Below are 19,504 nucleotides of genomic sequence, written 5' to 3'. Positions count from 1 at the left end.
ACACAGGTTCACTATTCCCCAAAGCTCATAATCCGATCCGAAGAGTTCAGACGCAGTAACAGCGGATTTCTGACGAACGACCGTGTGCATACTACTAAAACTCAGATTTCAATTGCCTAACATTTTTTCCACAGTAAAACCCAATAACCCCTTATCAAAATCACTCGGTGTATGAGCTTTAGACCAATTAGGTAATCAAATATTTATTTAATAAAATATTGTGTGGAGTTAATCTAAGTGTCACTAGCGTAATGTTTTACGGGTCGCCTATCCAAAAGATTTAAATTTACTTGAAAAGAAGTCTTTTAATTTTTATTTAATACTAGCTGTGCCCGCGTCCTTACACGCGTGTGAATTTTAGGAAAAAAAATATTGTAGCGTAAGTCACTCCCTATTATATCAGTTATCTGCCTGTGAAAGTCCCGTCAAAATCGGTCCAGCCGTGCCGGAGATTGGCCGGAACAAACAGACAGACAGACAGACGGACAGACCGACAAAAATGTAAAAAACCGCATATACATAGTATACATACGTACATATGCATTGCGTAAAAAAGGGCTATTTTAATATTACCAACAGACACTTTGATTTTAATATGCATGTGTATAGATAAGATTTATTAAATAATTAATCGGCAATATAAAAAAATATCTTCTAATTTTTATTATAAAAGTATTAACTTTACATCTAATACATAAAAAGGTAATTTTGTATACATAGGGCGTGTCCACACGAATAAGAATCATATTTCTGAACGACAACGTAATATATTAGGTCTGCTTATCAGTGGAGTGGCGACGATGGACCCGACCATTTTTCTGGATCTTCACCCTTATTTATCTTACAAGACCTTACGTACTAATAGAAAATGAAGGCAGTATTATCTGCTACTTTTATTCATAAGCTATATATTTATGCCAAATAATATTATAACGTCTACTTATAGCTAAAACTTCTATTATTTTAAAATAAATTATTTATTTAAAATAAATACAAGTAAAACGTACGCCATCTGTCGATTTAGGAATATTATAATTTATATAAAAATAATTTTTACATTTATTAATGAAGATTATTTTATAGATTATTTTATGATGACGTAACAATATGAAACTAAGCATTTAATAAAAACGACCAATTAATATAATAAAATATACAGCAAGCGCTATAAGTGTGCTTAATTAATATATTGAACTAGCCCTACAGTTTAAGTGAAATAATAAAAAAAGAAGGAAGAATTACTAACTAAATTTAGGTGATATAAAGCAGCCCTTGGTAGTAGAGCTTTATGCGAGATGGTCTATGTATGTTCCACCCACTCATCAGATATTGTATTGCTAACCAATAGTATTGTTGTGTTTTAGTTGGAAGGGTGAGTGCAACAAGCACAAGGGACATAACATCTCAGTTCTCAAGGTTGTAAGCGCATGGGCGTTGTGGTTAATGGTTAATGTTTCCTATAGCGTCATTGTTTGTGGTCGGTGACCACTTACCATCGGGTAGCCAACTTGCTCGTCTAATCAACTTTTTCTAAATTTATTCTTGGGACGACCTTTCTATCAAAATCGGTTCACAGTGGGCGAACATAATTATCGCGTTACTTGCGCAGACAGAATCATCCGAAACCAGCCACATTTATAAATCTGGCTAAAAACCGTATACATATTAACCCCATTTCACGAGACTTATTTATTCACTGGGAAATTTAAATAGGATGTTTTTAGATGTCTTTTTGAAAGAGATATTTGCATATGCTGTGTTTTTTTAAAACCTTATTTACATAGTTTTGTATTTGAATTAACAATATGTTTCAAATCCGACCCGTTTTTATGCTTGTTTTTCTATTTTCAGAATTATATTTCAGTTGTGTTCACTATTCACATTTTGTTATTCTTAAATAACTAGCTTATCTTCTTAAATGATAAGCTAAAATCTTATCAAGAAATACAGAGATTTTTTTTATAAATTTAAATTAAATGGAAATTGATTTGGTGGTAAAGCTTTGTGACAGTCTGGGTAATCAATCAATCAATCAGCCCATTCTCGTCCACTGCTGGACATAGGCCTCTCCAATTGCACGCCACTGTGCTACTCGCATCCAGCTCCTGCCAGCTGTCTTGCTGTCTGGGTAAATACCATCAGATTATTTTCTGCAAAACAACAACTCAAAGTAATGAATTGTTGTCAAAGACAGTTTGTCGTTAAGCTTGTACGCTTCTACTATATAACTAATCACCATGCCTGCTAATTGTCATTGGGGCAAGAACAAAGCGCCCCTATCACAACTGCCCCCCCCCCAAATACAGTTCAAGTTGTGAAAGGGGACTGGTAAATGGAATTACGAATGTTAATAAAAAATAAATATTATTTTAATAATAAAAAAATGTCGAAAAGGGGTTTATCTTTTTATTTTAGGCATTATATCGGCCTTAAAGATATATACTTACTTACTATTTTTATATTTAATATATACTTACTTAAAATTTTTATTTTAATAAGCAATAAGTCGACTTAATCTGTCCTCTTTTCACGTGATAGGTATTCTATTTTTAATTGGTTGTAATGAGTTTGATTTTTTATGTTCGTACTGTGTGTGCGAATTTTGCCTCCATCTGATGCAAAATATAATAATAACAAGTTGGAGGCTTGATAAAGTTTTCATTAAATCATGTGAAGCTATTTTTAGTATAAAAAGGTCGTTCGTATTAACCCTGTATTGTGTGTAGCGAAAATGCATTCACAAAAATTTTAATTATAATTATTCTGAAATAAAATGAAATCAATAATTATTATGTCCGTAGTATTTTATATTGAAATAAAATAGTCCATTCGGTAATTTATATAATATTGAACCTGCTAAAGTCAGGATGTAGGAAAGTAATTTCCAAAATTTATTTTTGAGTTTGCGCTTTTTATAAGGCAGGTAAAAGGTATGATACGATTAAGCTTATGAACATTATTTTTGGACGTCTTACAATGTTGAGATAAATTTCTTCTTCGTCGTTTGGTCGTGTACCCAGCAAGGTCGTCTTCATCAGAGTAGTGTTAAGAGGTGCTTAGTAGTTCCATTCCTTTGGTGGAGCCTTGGCAGTAATGTGAGGTGACATTAATCTGTTCATTTCATGAGTACGTGGATGTACTTAACCATAAATTAGTCTTTTTCGATTCTAAATTTGAATTTTATCAAATGTGTTATGAAATTCAAATTCCAAATTTAAATAATAATAGTGATTGAACAATTGTCAACGTCACGATTGTTCCATTGGTCCGTTGAAGATGAGATTGAGCAGTGCTATTCTGTAAGAAGTCAGTTCACGTCATTCTTGAAATGTTCGCAACTGAACAAATTGACAAACGGTCTACGTATGAAATTTTCGGATAGCGTCGAATTTGCCGTCCCATCGGATTATGGGTGTGATGGAATAAAGTTTGCGCCTGTGTGTGTTGGTGTATCTACTATATTATATATCCTGGACAGCAGTTTCCTTTGAGAATGATATTTGTCGTAATCAATCTGAATGACATCATAGCCTATTGGCTAACACTTTATGACGTTTCCCGATCGTGTTCGGCGGTGAGTTTCGAGTGTATCTCACAGAATAGCTCGCAGACCGAATTAATTTCCCAGCAAGAGGTGTCGTTTTATCAAATTATCTCGCAGCAGTTACTCAGTGCCAACAGCTTATTATTTAAATTAAATAAACTTCAGAGCTGAATTATTTTCTGGGTAGACAACGCGACAGTATTTGATTAAAACAATTCATATTTATTTCGTAAAAATCCACCGGTTTTCTTTAAATTTTATATTTGTTGATTTTCTTAACTTCACTTAATATTTACATTACAGTAATTATTATCATTTAATAGCATTGAAATTTATCATACGATTGTTCGGTATTTAATTCAACAAGATAACCCAATATAATTGTAAGTATCTCATTTAAATAAATATTTATCACAGATGTCAATAAGAGAATCGAATTTCGAAGACATTTATCACTATCGAATATTCACACACACACATAATACCATTAGGTCCTAAAAACAAATGAAGGCAAACGTCAAAAATCGAACACGAATAATTGCAAACAAATTTAAATAGAAATAAACTAAAAAAGATCTTACTAAATGAAACAAAATTAATTTCCAATTTAATATATGACTCAAAACTATAAACTATAAAATTGATTTCATAATCATGTAGCATGTAGATGTCGAAACAGACTCAAGTTATCATAGTTATCATCGTGTATTTATTTTAACAAAATCTCATTAAATTATGTGAATATAAATTTGAGGGAAAATTTAATTAAGGAATGCCTCAATTAATTTGGATTATCGCGTATTTTATTTGTAAGTTTAAATTAAATACAACAAAATATTTATTAATATTTTAGTATTTAATTGATTTTAATATGATTTTCGTTCTGGTTGGCTTCACTTTATGATTAATTAATATTATGTTAATAGCATATTGCATAACGCATCCCGTCGGTGTAGTGGCTAGCTTATTAACCCCATCTCATTCGTGGGTTCGTTCTTAGGTCATGGATTTATCTGTTGAGAAATTCTATGTAGCTGTCTGCTGTGTAATAGTTTGCTATATGTTAATGTGTTAGAAAGTGCTCATAGTGTTGGTTCCGCGCGTGATAATTCAACTCTTATTGACTTCCTACAGGAAGTCATCAGGTAACGAGTAAGGTTTTACTTGTGTTTATACACTTATGTAATGTTCTATGTAATTTTTAATCTGTGATTGGCTATATTGGGTATTATTATTACGTCATTCAACATTCGGGATTTTTTTTTCATTACTAATATATTATGAAGATTTAAGATGGTACAGTGGTACATGGAACACTATTATCATCATCATTATTTCATAGTGTAAAACAAGTTTACCGCTTACCGCTATCTGTCCCTATGTATGTTTAGATTTTAATGCGGTTTATATAAATAAATAGATTGATCTATTGAATTATGTAGTATTTTTAGTACCCGCGTTGCTCCCTTGCGAAGCCGAGTCTGGTTGCTAGTATATTATATATATCGTATAGTAATATGGTTCTGATGAAGATACAACAACAACAACAAAAGCCTGTAAATTCCCACTGCTGGGCTAAAGGCCTCCTCTCCCTTTGAGGAGAAGGTTTGGAACATATTCCACCACGCTGTTCCAATGCGGGTTGGTGGAATGCACATATGGCAGAATTTCTATGAAATTTGTCACATGCAGGTTTCCTCACGATGTTTTCCTTCACCGCTGAGCACGAGACGAAGATAGCGAGTTCCAATTCAAGAGGATTTCAGTGTTAATCAGTTGTCTTTATCTCGAAGTCAGAATCGTCGGTTAAGATTCAAACCTTGTTATCACTGTACCAACACGGGTCTTTAATTTTAAATTATTTTATGGTAATAACATAAGCAGGGTCGTTCATATTGCTTATTGCATATTAAATAGAATTGGAGGTAAGTTTAAATTCGAATAAAAACACTCTAAACAAGTTTCTCGAATGATCATTATATTTGAAGTGAAGTAAAATGCGTCACAATTAATATATATGTAAATAAATACCGAATTAACAGTATTCGTTTTGTACTTATGTATGCACATACGTCTAGCAAGAATGATTGATGGGTGAAAACTACGCGCTGTCGGTCTTTTACTGGAATGAAACAGTGGCACTATTCGGTGAAAACTCATTTTATTTCTCACCCGTAAAATATTAAAAACTTATTACGATAAGATATATTGACGTGTATGTATATATGCTTTGACGATAAATGGGCCGGCCACCTAATGGTAAGTGGTCGCCACTGCCCACGGACATTGGTGCAGTAATAAATATTTTCCGTTACTAAGCCACTTGCAGTTTGACTAGCTCTGATGAACAGCTGATGAGTGAGTGCTACCTAACCAGACCTTGCACAAAAGTCTACCACAAAGCAATGTTATAATTATTATAAACAATGTTAGTATGAAAGTATGTATGTAGTGCGTGCTTTGCTTGAAATTAAATACCGTTAAAAGTGAAGATATTTGCATTTTTGTATAATTTTATTAAAATTAAACCAACTTCATGATTAGAAACAGCTAGTTTAAATAAAAAAAATATGAAACTACTAGAACGATTTAAATGTAACTTACACTGTTCGCTAAGTTGAAGTGTATCTAACTTAGATTAAAAACGGTCATCTCTATACGACTTTTAGTTTTGAAATTCATGGACAATCATACACTTACGGAATTACAAGTGCTCGGAAGCTTAAATAGATCATCATACTCAAATATACTCCAATTTTAACAATTTTACATAAAAGTAAAAAAAGTAAAGTAACAGCCTGTGCATTTCCCACTGCTGAGATAAGGCCTCCTCTTCCAGTAAGGAGAGGGTTTGGAACATATTCCACCACGCTGTTCCAATGCGGGTTGGTGGAATGCACATGTGGCAGAATTGCGATGAAATTAGACACATGCAGGTTTCCTCACGATGTTTTCCTTCACCGCCGAGCACGAGATGAATTATAAACACAAATTAAGCACATATATATAGTGGTGCTTGCCTGGGTTTGAACCCGCAATCATCGGTTAAGATGCACGCGTTCTAACCACTGGGCCATCTCAGCAGCAATTTTACATACATACATACATACATGTCGAACTAATAACTTACTTTTTTTAAACCGGTTAAAAATATTGATAATCTATTTTAGGATCCATTTTAGGCAAAACTGTATCAATTGTCAATTTCCATAATCAGGAATGCTACTCAGTATTTTACTAGAAAAAACTACCAACAATTGTACTGACTTAACATGATGAATCTATGCAATATCGTCTTGGTTAGACCTCAACCGTCGAGCCAATTATATTTTCCATCGTAATTTCCCGAAGAGATCCCATTCGTTCAGTTCGCCGACTTGAGAGAAACTTATTGCATATTTCATTTGAATTCCATCTAATACAAACGACAATCGCCTGTCGTTTTTATTGTTGACTCGAGCACGCCACATTCCGGCAAACTACGCCACAAATGGCACGCCATTAATCGTTCGAGCCCGGGCACATTGAACGACTTCGGTGTTTAAACAATGCTGTTGGTTGTGACTTTTGATATATGAATTCTCGGTAAAAACTAACCATTGCTCGTTTGCCATTTCATAGTTAGATAGTTTATTTTGAGTGTACTTCAGAAAAGTCCTTACCTTAAGACAAGATGGATTTTCTTCTAAGGCAGATTTCTATGACCTATTAATAACTGCCTAAATGATTTTTTAACTTTTCATTAATAAAATATCTGCTATCTTATGCCAATTGTTTGATGGCCTGCATTTTATGGACAACAACATATTGATCAACAAATGTAAGATTCGCTCCTCAATTTAAAAAAAAAATCTCGCGAATTATGCTTACAGTATATCCTTGTGTCCTTGAGATGTCTGATGTACGAACAAGTACAAATTAGACAATATTTGTCAATAGGCGGGAATAATTCAACGTGGAAGACCGCGTCGTCGCCGTGAATCAAATCTAACTTTGTTTTTCGAAAATATGTCGTTTTTTTATTTTAAATAGATATATATGGATAGTTTGATGTACTCCGTGGTCGAGTAGTGTACATCGGGATTCCCACCCGAGTCGATATAGAAAAAGTTCATTAATTTTCCATTTTGTCTTGGGTCTCGGTGTTTGTGGTACCGTCTTTACTTTTGATTTTCCATAAAACAAGTGCTTTAGCTACTTACATTGGGATCACAGTAATGTATGTGATATTGTCTTATATTTATTATTTCTTTATTATATGTATTTCGATAATGAGTAATTTCGTACAACATTTAATTCAAACGATTACACTCAGTAAGAAAACTGTGGGGCTATAAATTGTCAACAGCTACATCCATACCATTGATCACAATTACAGAGTTCCATAAACAATAATTAAGTAGTTGGTAGTGCTTTTATGCGTGTGTAGCCCTATTCCAACGTATAGTATTCTCAAACTAATATTACTTTTATTAAGAACTGATTCATTAGTTACTCTTATAAATAACAAAGTTAGTATTTGATGACATACATTTTTACACAGACAAATCTTATCTATCTTTCATATGAACAAAAATGTATGTTTACTTTTATTTTGTTATATTTGTGTGTTAAGCTCAACCGAGTTGAGCCGGGATGGGTTCAAACCCAAGCAAGCACCACTAAATATATGTGCTTAATTTGTGTTTATAATTCATCTCTTGCTCGGCGGTGAAGAAAATGATCGTAAGAAAACCTGAATGTGTCTAATTTCATAGAAATTCTATCACATGTGTATTCCACCAACGCGCATTGAAACAGCGTGATGGAATACGTTCCGAACCTTCTCCTCAAAGGAAAATTACAGGCTGTTGTTGTGTGTAAAGTTGTTCGTTCAGCTATCTTTATATGTTTGATTTCGGTATAAGCGTTGTACGTAGATGCCTATTTTTTCCGAGCGAATTGGGAAAGGTCTTATTTTTAAATAAATAAGTTATACATTTCTATGGTTGAGTTGATTTTATTATAGTTGGAATAGATGTTTTTATGAAAGTAGGTTAGGTAGGTAGGTAATCGTTTTGCATGTATATTAGAGTTATCATTTCTTTTATAGTAGACTAAACTGTCAGAAAAACATCACGTAAGAAACTTTTATGGCTTTACTTTTTCTATTCTAAATGATTTTTTAAGTATTTTTATTCAGACGATTTTTTTTTATTAGTTTTTTTTTTATATTTATTTATTCTGTTGGATTAGTTATTTAATAAGTAATATACATTGTAAAACCATCTTCGTTTCGACCGAGTATCCCACGACAGATTTTTTTTCTATATGTATAGGTATGTTTTTCTTTGACTGTACTCTGATAAGCGGTGACCTCTGCCTGACTTATTTAGATATTAATAATGTGTTTCTTATGTTATTTAGGTAGGACAGGCAGATGGACCACCTGATGGTAAGTGCCCACCACCGCCTATAGACATGCCACTGTCAGAAATATTAACCATTCCTTCATCACATCAATGTACCAGCGTGGAAGCTGATATGTTATCTGTATGTCCCTTGTGCTTGTGGTTATACTGTCACACTAACCCTTTAAGCCAAAACAAAATGGCCTACCACCATGTCAGTAGGTGGTACCTAGACGGGCATGCACGAACCCTTGGACCAAGATGAACATTCAATTTTAAAAGCAAAGTTAATGCAAGTAAAATATCAGATTACAAAACGATTATAAAACATTTGAATTAAATATTTATAGGTATGAAATTAAAGTTAATATTCATTTTTAGTGAAGCAGCTTACGGTGCCCTCGATGGTTGCCCACTCTCTTAAGTCGGATTGTGTGTTTGGGCCGTCCAATGATATAGTATTCAGAAGGTGATTATTATTTCTCCTCGAGCACTCTTATATTTTAGTTCAACATCCATTATATAACTAGAGGACTTATATCTTCTGTTTTATACAAAAACTTAGGATCAAGTGATCGCTGACATACAACTGAATGTGGCCAATTACGTCACGGTTTTCAAAGTTTGATCGTGAGTAAGAAAATATCACAATACAACGTTACTGAACCAACAAAATGCTTTTTCAAAGTTGTCGAAAATGATTTATGAGGCAATTTTGTGTCAAAATATTATAAGTTAAATAAGGTGAGATTTGATTGCCTCGTATAGACTAAGACATCATTTAACATACAACCATTAAATTATTCAGTAATTTTTAATTATGAAGTAGCCTTAAGACGGGGCTCAATCAAATAAAGCAGTGAAGGCTACAAGTTAATTTATTATATATATTTATTTTAATTATAAGAGATATATAAATAAAATATAGTACATATTTACTATTTGTATCGGTAACATTTAAAAAAATAATTAAGAATTTTATTGTAATTTGACTAAACTGGATGCGCAGTTCCTGTCTAGATGGGTATAGCCGGAGAAAGACCACAGTGGCGTGCACGTGGTATGTCCAGCTGTGGACAAACTCAGGTTGACAGTGATGATGATTATGATGATTAAACATAAAAATAAACTGAACATATATGACATTAAAATTTTCTCTTTGGCTCTCTCGCTATTTTGGATCTCTATTGTGGAGTCTCAGCCCATTGGAAGCCTCCTTTGGAAGGCAGTTCGTCCTCTGTACATCAGCCAATTGCATACAATATAAAGAATGTCGGGTTTTGATAGTTGAATATAAACATAGAAATTATAATTTCCCGTTTGATTTGTTTAGGAAAAATTATATAATAGGAATAGGACCGAAAAAAGGTCCAAATTACAACCCACATCCCGGCTACGAACCGTACTGGCCAGGCGGCGATTGGGTCTTTGACACATTTGACGTCACCACTGAGACGCCAGAAGGTTCCATATGTGGAGAACCCTGTCCGGAATTGTTTATCGAGTAAGTATTTATAGTTGTTATATAATATAACATTGTATATTATACATGTTATGCCTGATTTGTATTGAAATGTCTCATTGTTTGCTAATTTTTTATCATATAAAAAATTAACAGTTGTTTATGGCATATGGATTAGATATACATGGTCTTGGGAACTGATGAAAAATATGATAGTTCTCTACTGAACAATATTGAAGATTCTGTTTGACGGTAGACCATAATTTTGATAGAATATAAACACGATGTACCTAGCCTTACTACTTTAAACTAGGCTTGGACTAGAACCTTTTTGAAGTGGGCTACTTACGGGGTAGTCCATATGTCATTCTGATTATCTCTTTTCAATAATAAATAAGTATTTATCCCAAACAGAAAAACTAAATATATTTGCAACTGGCAATCACTGGCAAACAAAATTTTATTCCTTTTAAAACTAATTAGATCAAGAAATAAGAAACATGTAAATTGAACAATATGCAGTAAGTTGTGGTATTGCATTGTTTCGTAATGAGAAACGATTTAAATGTATTCGGATTGTACGAAAGCTGCAACATATTCCATTGTTGATCAAATAACTATACAAACGTAATTTCTGTAATTTCGTACAAAACGTAACAATTTTCGTTTCCATTTCCATTCGAAAATCCGATTTTCTGTGTATAATTTTAATTGCAATTAGGATTGTAAACATCACATACCAAAATAATTACGATGGTAATTTGTCGGAAGCTTTGTATTTGCCGTCCTCAAGAGTTGTCCGATCAAGTACTTATTCATTTTGATATTAAATTTGATGTTTAATATTCCATAGTCATTGGACACGTGTAATATCGTGTTATATTACAATAGGCTATTTGACGGGTTTTTATAATCCATTTTACATTATTGAGTAGGTTAAGGAATCCAGAATAAAGTGTTATTCTTTTTTATTTATAGTTCATATTTGCCGAAAAATATCATATGAAATATTCCATGTTTAAATAGGTGCGAAAAAGCTACTTGGACAATATGGCACTGCAATAGGATCGGTGACGTCACTTGCCTGTATTTTAATCTGTAGTACATATAGCAGACAATCAAGGTTAACAAGCAAGTGACAAAAATTAAAAAAAATGCTTTTTTATTTATGGATTTTTGAATAAATAAAGTATTTTTTTCAATTTTAGTTAAGAAATAATCATTTTAAACTCATACTATGTAGTGTTTACAATAATTGACACTTTGGTTTTTGCATTGTCAAATAGCCTATTTATTGTAATTAAATGTTTGCATGTACTGATTTTTATATTTTATTGTGATTGTTGTTGTGTTTTTGTGTCCCACTAATAGATTTGGAGAAGTTTGCGGTAAAAATATAAACTACACGTACAAATCATTCGCGAACTATTGCGAGCTTCTCAATGAGGATTGTTCTGGAAAATTGAGTAAGTAGTAATGTATGTCCAATATACTAAAATATAGTCTTGGTTGAATATTAAAAAGTAAAAATTATCTATTAGGTAGAAGTTCATTTCACATTTAATTTCATTTTAATTAAGAAGTTTTCATGTAATCATTTCATTGTTCTTATATTTTCTTCTGACTTAATGATATATAACAATATATTCCGCACTTTCGTAATATAATATGATGGCAATCCGAAATCACGATGATAGATAAGAGGAAGGCTTAATCGCTGTTCGCTCGTTACGTTACGGCTGGAAAACCCAACACCTTAGGCACTTATGGTCACCCTTTTCTACTTTTCCAGCATCGAGGTTTTCTGATGATATATTACAAATGCCATTTATATTTTTAAATACGATAAATATTTGGCTTTCATAACTTACTTTGCTTTCATAACTGCTTAATGCATATTTCGGCCTTGTTTACGAGAAACTGTGTTCCATATTCATTTTAATAATAGTGGTACACTTCCATAACAGTCTCAGTACGTTGAGTTTCACCCATTCAATGATGTCGTTGTGTGCTAATAGATATACATACATACATACATACATACATACATACATTTTGTTCTCAATCTTCGTGTTCCTGTAGTTACTTAAATTTTTATCTACCTTACCTTAATTTACATGCCAGTTTAGTTATAAGTCGCAGCCAAAAAAAACAGCTTTTTATTTTATAAAAGTCTTTTGAAATTTGAATGTAAGCTTATTTCCTGATGTCGTTTGATGGTATAATTAATGTATTTTAATGTTTACAGAATGGATGGTCGTGTACAGAGGTAAATGCCAAGAGAATTTGAAGACGTATCCAGCAACTGTAGACTTGTTGGTGACCAGAGCTGAAGAATATTTAAGTAATTTTTACGAGGCAAACCCAACACTAGGACGTCTGAAAGGATAACTAAAGATAGTCACAATAAAATTCTACGAAAATATATCTTTTGTATACAAGGTGTAATCCTCTGAAAATATCTGATTCTACGAGGCTTTATCATCTCCGGGATTTGTAGCCATAGCACCGTCGAGGGTATCGCTACCTAATTTTCTTATTCATATCGTATGGGGCTATACGATATTGAAAGGGCTATAAAAGCGTGACACCGATATATGACATGGGTGACATATATATGTATATGGCAGGATACATGCAATCCACAATTACATTGATTATTATCATTGCATTTGTTGTTGTTGTTGTTGATTGCAATCCGGCATACTTTTCAGTCCGGCCTGATTTGACCGGATTTCCGTCGATTCACCGGATGACCGGATCCGTTTTTCCAGATTGCAATCCCTAATCGCATCTAAAGCTATTTAGTTTACTTAATTGTTATTTGTGACGATTATAATAGGTGTACATTGGCATGTAGAAAGTAATTTGTGATGCAATTTGTATTATAAGACATATCGACTTTTCAATTAAAAAATCTGCAAACATTTTATGACGAAAATGTTATTAAATAAAACTGAGAGGCTAATCGAAACCAATGGTTATTTTAATTTCAATTTCAACTTATTGCTGACGATAAAATTAATTAGTTTTCGTTGTGATGTCAAATCAGTTTCGATATAAATTGATTTTATGTAAGTTATGTTTTTTTATTTTAAAATACTTTAGAATATAGTATAATAGAATAGGTATTTAGTTGTGATACGTGATTGTTAAACATATCGACTAGAAGCTCTCTTGGCGTGGGCTACGTTTTAGACCTTTATTCTACTATGTAGGGCAGCTAAGTCACACACATAAAACAAAAAAGGCTTATCATTAAAACAAAACAATATGATATTCAAAAGATACAGCTTAAAAGAAAGTACACCTTTCCAGCTAAATTTACTTAGCTACGGCCACACCTGTTAATCCAAGCGAAACGACTGCAACAAAATACTTTGTAGTCGCTTCGATGCACTGGTGTGGCATTTACTTTAGTTCATTCTATCGGACGCTCTTGTTTCACTTATTTGCTCAGGTGTGTTCGATTACATATTATGAGTGTTCACTCTTATTTAAAAAAATCTTTTATAATTATTTCCAGTTCAAATATGAATGTATGTTTCAGTACAACATGTGTTCATCGTACCGGTGCTTCGTTCCCAGCTACCTAAAGATTTCGATGCATTGTAATTATTTTAAATAATTAATTCGCTAAATAAAGTTCGTTACACACTCCTTTCGAGTAGGAATTTTTGAAGCTTGGTCCAAGTGTGCTCAATTATGCTAGTCTCCTGGAGAAACTGGAGAAAACTTTACCGAATAGCTGTTTGTAACATTAAATAATAGTGGCAATTATATTTGAAGAATGAGTGTTCATAGACATCTCTAACCTATACATATAATAAAATTGGAGTGTCTATTTAAAATTAATATTAAAATAGCCCTTCTTTACTCAATGCATATGAATACAGACACGGTACATATACTATAATAACATTTTTTACAATTTTTGTCTGTCTTCCTGTCTCTTTGTTCCGGCTTATCTTTGGAAAGGCAGGACCGAATTTGACGGGACTTTCACTGGCAGATAACTGATATAATAACACGTAACTTAGGCTAATGATATTTTTTTTTTGTAAAATTCAAACGCTTGTACGGTCGCGGGCACAGCTATTAGGTAATATATTAGAATTGTTACTACACGGTTTATACGGTTCAATCACGAGAATTTTAACCAATGTTGCTGACAGAAAGACAAAATTTTCATGTGCTGAATTAGCATTTAGAATTCAAATAGTGAAGAATTTTTATGAGTTGTACGAAATGAAGATTTGTATGAGTTGCATTACTTGGCTAAGGTTGTTTCTCATGTCGAAGAATTGGGGCAAATTCTTCCACGCTGCTCAGATGCGAACACACATATGGCCCATTTTGACGGACATATTCAGGTTTCCTTACACGAGCACGCATATATTATGTATGTTGAGTTTAATTTGTAACCAGACAAAAAAAATTCTTTTCATTTCAGTTTTAATTCGACATTAAATAAGCTAGTGCAATTCCATATAAAACAAATGAAATATAATTTAATTTATCATCAGAAATTGAACACGATAATTCTGTGCTATCACTTATTCAGAGTTTAAATCAGCAGACAGTTAATATTCACGTCTGGCAGACAGTTGCATATCTGTATGTAATATTAAAATGTAATTACTACAGAGCAAGAATAAGCGTGTGATGTAGGTGGCATCTTGTCACTTCAAAGTGTAAGTTCAGGCTCCAGAGGAAAGGTGCATTCTGGGAGCTTAGGTAAGGGAGGTGTGATTAGATTAGTGACTTTATGCACACTCTTTTGTTGCTCTTAGCACTATTATATTATATACGAGCGACTCGATACAATGATATGACATCACAGTGGAAACTTCCAAAATTATCAGTGTTTCTTTACTAAATTTCCTCATGTATTATGTTCAAAATCTTTTTAAAAAAAACCGCATCAACATCCGTTGCGTAGTTTTAAAGTATTAAGCATAAATAGGGATATAGGGACAGAGAAAGCGACTTTGTTTTATACTATGTAGTGATTGTACAAAACGTGTGCATTTGGCAAGTCCACAAGAAAAAGGAACAAGGAAGGTCGGCTTCACGAAATTCACTTTCAAATTTAGGGATGAGTTTCGAATTTGTTTTTACAGAATAACATGAGTTATTTCGGAGAGAAATGCGATACGCGAACATGTAGAGCTCAACTTTAATTTTGTGTTTTTTTTTTTATGAGTGCGACGCTGGAACAGACTGTCGCTAAATTATTTTGTTTTTAATTTTCCAACTTTTATTCCTAAAAACCTAGCAATAATATGGACAGAGATTTTTATAATTATACAATTATTGTCGTATGTTATGAGTAATTGTCGTATATATTACCTATTGGTAGATAGATATTCAGATCCGTATTTGTACGAAGTAATATTGATCGAACTGCAACTAGATCGTTGATTTAGTCGAAAAAGAAAACGGTTCATCGGCAACGACTGAATTTCGGTTATAAAAATAACAACAACAGCCTGTAAATTCCCACTGCTGGGCTAAAGGCCTCCTCACCCTTTAAGGAGAAGGTTTGGAACATATTCCACAATGCCATTCCAATGAGGGTTGGTGGAATACACATGTGGCTCAATTTCTATGAAATTTTTCACATGCAGGTCTCCTCACGATGTTTTCCTTCACCGCTGAGCACGAGGTGAATTATAAAGACAAATTATGCACATGAATCAGGGTGCTTGCCTGGGTTTGAACCCGCAATCAATCGGTTAAGATGCACGCGTTCTAACCACTAGGCCATCTCTGCTCAGTTGCTCAGTTTCGGTTCGATTGCGATAAATTGAAAAATTGTTTACAGAATACGCTCCCAGGTTATTAATAATGACTGGCTGTGGCCGCTTCTTCTTCGGCGCTTAATAACTTTAATTTAACAAAAAAGTTATTGCTGTAGCCGAAGTTACTCCATATCACATCAGCTTTCTGCCAGTGGAGGTCCCGCAAAAATCGGTCTAGAGATTTGACAGAACATACAGACAGATAACAAATATAAAAAAATGTATTTCGGTATATGTACCGTGTAAACATTTACACGTATTTAGTAAGTAGGGGTTATTTTAATATTTCAAACAGACACACCAATATTACATCATGTGGCTTAAGCCTTGCCAATTGATTTGACAACATAACTTAGAAGAAATTAAATGACACTCCAAAGCTATAGAATTATTTAATTGTTGTTGAAATAACTTACAGCAGTTATATTACTTTCTTTTTTAAAGGGGCCATTTACAGCACAGCGTCATAAAAAAGTTTATTACGTTCAATTTTTGGTACATTAATATACGTGACATACAATGTCTATAATAAATATTGCCTTGTGCCTTGTAGGAAGCTACAATATAGTATATTGGGGAACTACAAACAAAAATATGGTTACGTTTACAATCCAACATATGGCTATGAGCCCTACTGGGAGGACGGGGACTGGGTGTTCACGGTGAAAGAATTACCTCCAGGGGTTACTACTACATCCGTACCATTGGTTTGTGGCGAGGAGTGCAGTTATTTGTATACGGGGTAAGTTAGTAGTAGCTAAGTATCTTTGCTCGTTTACCCCGGCTATGGAAGTAGTATTGAAATAAAACTAGTTATAACGGATTTGAATCGCGTATATTAATTATTTTTATCATCCCGACGTCTACCCGTGACCACGGACGCTGTAAAGTGCTCGAAACGTCGGGATGATAAAATAATTAATATACGCGATTTAAATCCGTTAAAACTAGTTTTATTTCAATGTGTAATAATCGCGAAAATCTAAGACAACATTATATGGAAGTAGTATAAATCGCTCTCTATGTCAACCTATAAGCTAACATTACATAAAATGCAATTTAGACTAAAGGCTATCTTAGAACCTCTAATAATTTTAAATCATCGGTTAGACAACCGAGGCAAAAACGATCTAGTCAAAATTAAAGAATAAGTTACAAAGTGTAATACAATCAAATAATAATTAGGTACATAATCAAATGAAACTTTACAATAAACAATAAGCTTAATAACGCCGCCGTCCTATGTTTACGTTTATTTGGTACGACTTAAATTTTAATAAAATTACTTGGTCTATGTCTGGGTAGGTACCACCCACTCATCAGTTATTTTACCACCAAATAACAGTAATCAGTATTGTTGTGTTCCGGTTTGGAGGGTGAGTGAGCCAGTGTAGCTACAGGCACAAGGGACATAACATCTTAGTTCCCAAGGTTGGTGGCACATAAAAAAAAATCACATGTTCTTTATATATTGTGTTACTTCGCTTGGTCTGTCCCGTGGTATTTTTCTTTGTGCTTTATCGGTGAATTCGCCTTTTGCCCAACGATATACATTGTCAAAGATTTATCTATATCACCAATCAGGCAACCTGAGATATTACGTCCCTTTTATTGTATTTAGCGTGGCATATTTAACATTTAAACAAAAACAATACAATTTACTTTGTGTTGAGAGGACGTATATACAAAGTGCCATTTGTATTGCCATAGATAAATTATTCCTCATGTAAAACCAAACAAAAGTCACTATATATTATACGTCGAATATATTAATTTGTGAATATGAAATGAAAATTTTTCTCTTGAATTACTTTATCTATTAAAAAAAACCCTCATCAATATAAAGATTTAAACATACAAAGGAATATAGGGACAGAGAAAGCGACTTTGTTTTATACATTGTATTGATATGTTATGTTCATAGCATTCTTTCGTCCACAGTATTGGTAAAGTATGCGGTCGTAAAGCGGACCACTTGGGAGTCGATGGCTGCCATAAAGGATGGATTTATGGTTGTGATGGCGATACTATGGACGATCAGACACAAGGCTATAGGACCTTCGATACTTATTGCAAGTTTCTGGATGCGCAGTGTCGAGAAGAATTTCGTTCAAGTACTTGCAATATAATTTTTTTCTAGTCATACGATACGCATATGTTTCTTATGTTTAAGTATCTGTAGGTTGTTGTTGAGAAACCGTTCCAATTTACGTATAAGTGAAAGTGTAAACCAAAAATCTGTAGAATATGTTCTCCTGTGGGGCCAAGATCTACTCTCCTCAAAAACAATTACAGCTTATGCTTATGCCAATGAGTGGCGGGTACGAATAAAAATCTGACTGTGTTTCTTAGTCACATACAGGTTTCAAACCAATGTTTTTATAATGGCCAAAGTGATCTTTATATTAAGTTAAGGACATGAAAAATTAGTTAAGTTTGCCCAAATAGCAACCTACAGTCCTAACTTAAGTTTCCCAGGGAACTACTAAAACTACTGGGCCATTTCGGTTCTTAGTATTATCCAGGCGTATATATTAACCTGACCTTATATTAAAAACACGTCATAATTATGAGCGACTAGTTCCCGCCTTCGGCTTCTCAAGTTTAGGGCTGAGAGCTTGTGTTAATTACGCCTTTTCTGTATCCATGATAATTTGCATGCAAAATTTAATGTTGGTTTTATTGCCAAGGCGGGAAATCGTTTCGGATAAACAAAGTAACTTTAACTTCCGGTAAATTCTTATTTATGATTTTTTTGAGGCGAGACGGCCCAGTAGTTAGAACGCGTGCATTTTAAGCGATGATTGCGGGTTCAATCAGGCAAGCACCACTAAATATTCAAGTTCTAATTTGTGTTTATAATTCATCTCGTGCTCGGCGGTAAAGGAAAACATCGTGAAGAAACAAATATCTCAAATTTCTTAGAAATTCTGCCACGTGTGTATTCCACCAGCCCGCATTGGAATCGCGTGGTGGAATATGTTCCAAACCTTCTCCTAAAAGGGAGAGGAGGCCTTAGCCCAGCAACGGGAAATTTACAGGCTGTTGTTGTTGTTGATATTTTTTACATTTCTGTCTACGGAACAAAATCGATGATGAGCAAAAACCTTTTCTTTTTTTCAGGTTGGATTTTTGTACACGAAGGGCCGTGTGTCGTTCCTCAGGATCTCTTATTCAAGCCGGTGCGTAATTACTATGAGCCTGTGCAGAGAATGAAAAAATACTTTACCGCTTTGGTAGAAGTGTTCCAAAATAAAACGTTACCACCTCTTGATATATAATAACGAATCCTGCTAAAATTTAA

The 19,504-nt window shown here is 33.6% G+C and overlaps 2 protein-coding genes across 2 annotated transcripts; both read left to right on the top strand.

The window, feature by feature from the left end:
- The first annotated feature begins 9,954 nt into the window (after positions 1-9,954).
- LOC124538564 lies at positions 9,955-13,281 on the top strand. The gene is made up of 4 exons (XM_047115654.1): positions 9,955-9,980; positions 10,268-10,438; positions 11,768-11,862; positions 12,645-13,281. Exons 1-4 carry the CDS (start codon positions 9,955-9,957, stop codon positions 12,785-12,787), a joined length of 435 nt encoding a protein of 144 aa, XP_046971610.1. The 3' UTR covers positions 12,788-13,281.
- Positions 13,282-13,373: 92 nt separating this feature from the next.
- LOC124538650 lies at positions 13,374-19,504 on the top strand. Its single transcript, XM_047115782.1, has 5 exons — positions 13,374-13,470; positions 13,947-14,007; positions 16,754-16,942; positions 18,142-18,314; positions 19,324-19,504. Exons 1-5 carry the CDS (start codon positions 13,437-13,439, stop codon positions 19,479-19,481), a joined length of 615 nt encoding a protein of 204 aa, XP_046971738.1. The 5' UTR covers positions 13,374-13,436; the 3' UTR covers positions 19,482-19,504.

This window comes from Vanessa cardui, chromosome 20, assembly GCF_905220365.1.
Source record: "Vanessa cardui chromosome 20, ilVanCard2.1, whole genome shotgun sequence".
Lineage (NCBI taxonomy): Eukaryota > Metazoa > Arthropoda > Insecta > Lepidoptera > Nymphalidae > Vanessa > Vanessa cardui.
The sequence above is the reverse complement of the archived record's forward strand: the minus strand, read 5'-3'. Positions and strand labels throughout refer to the sequence as shown.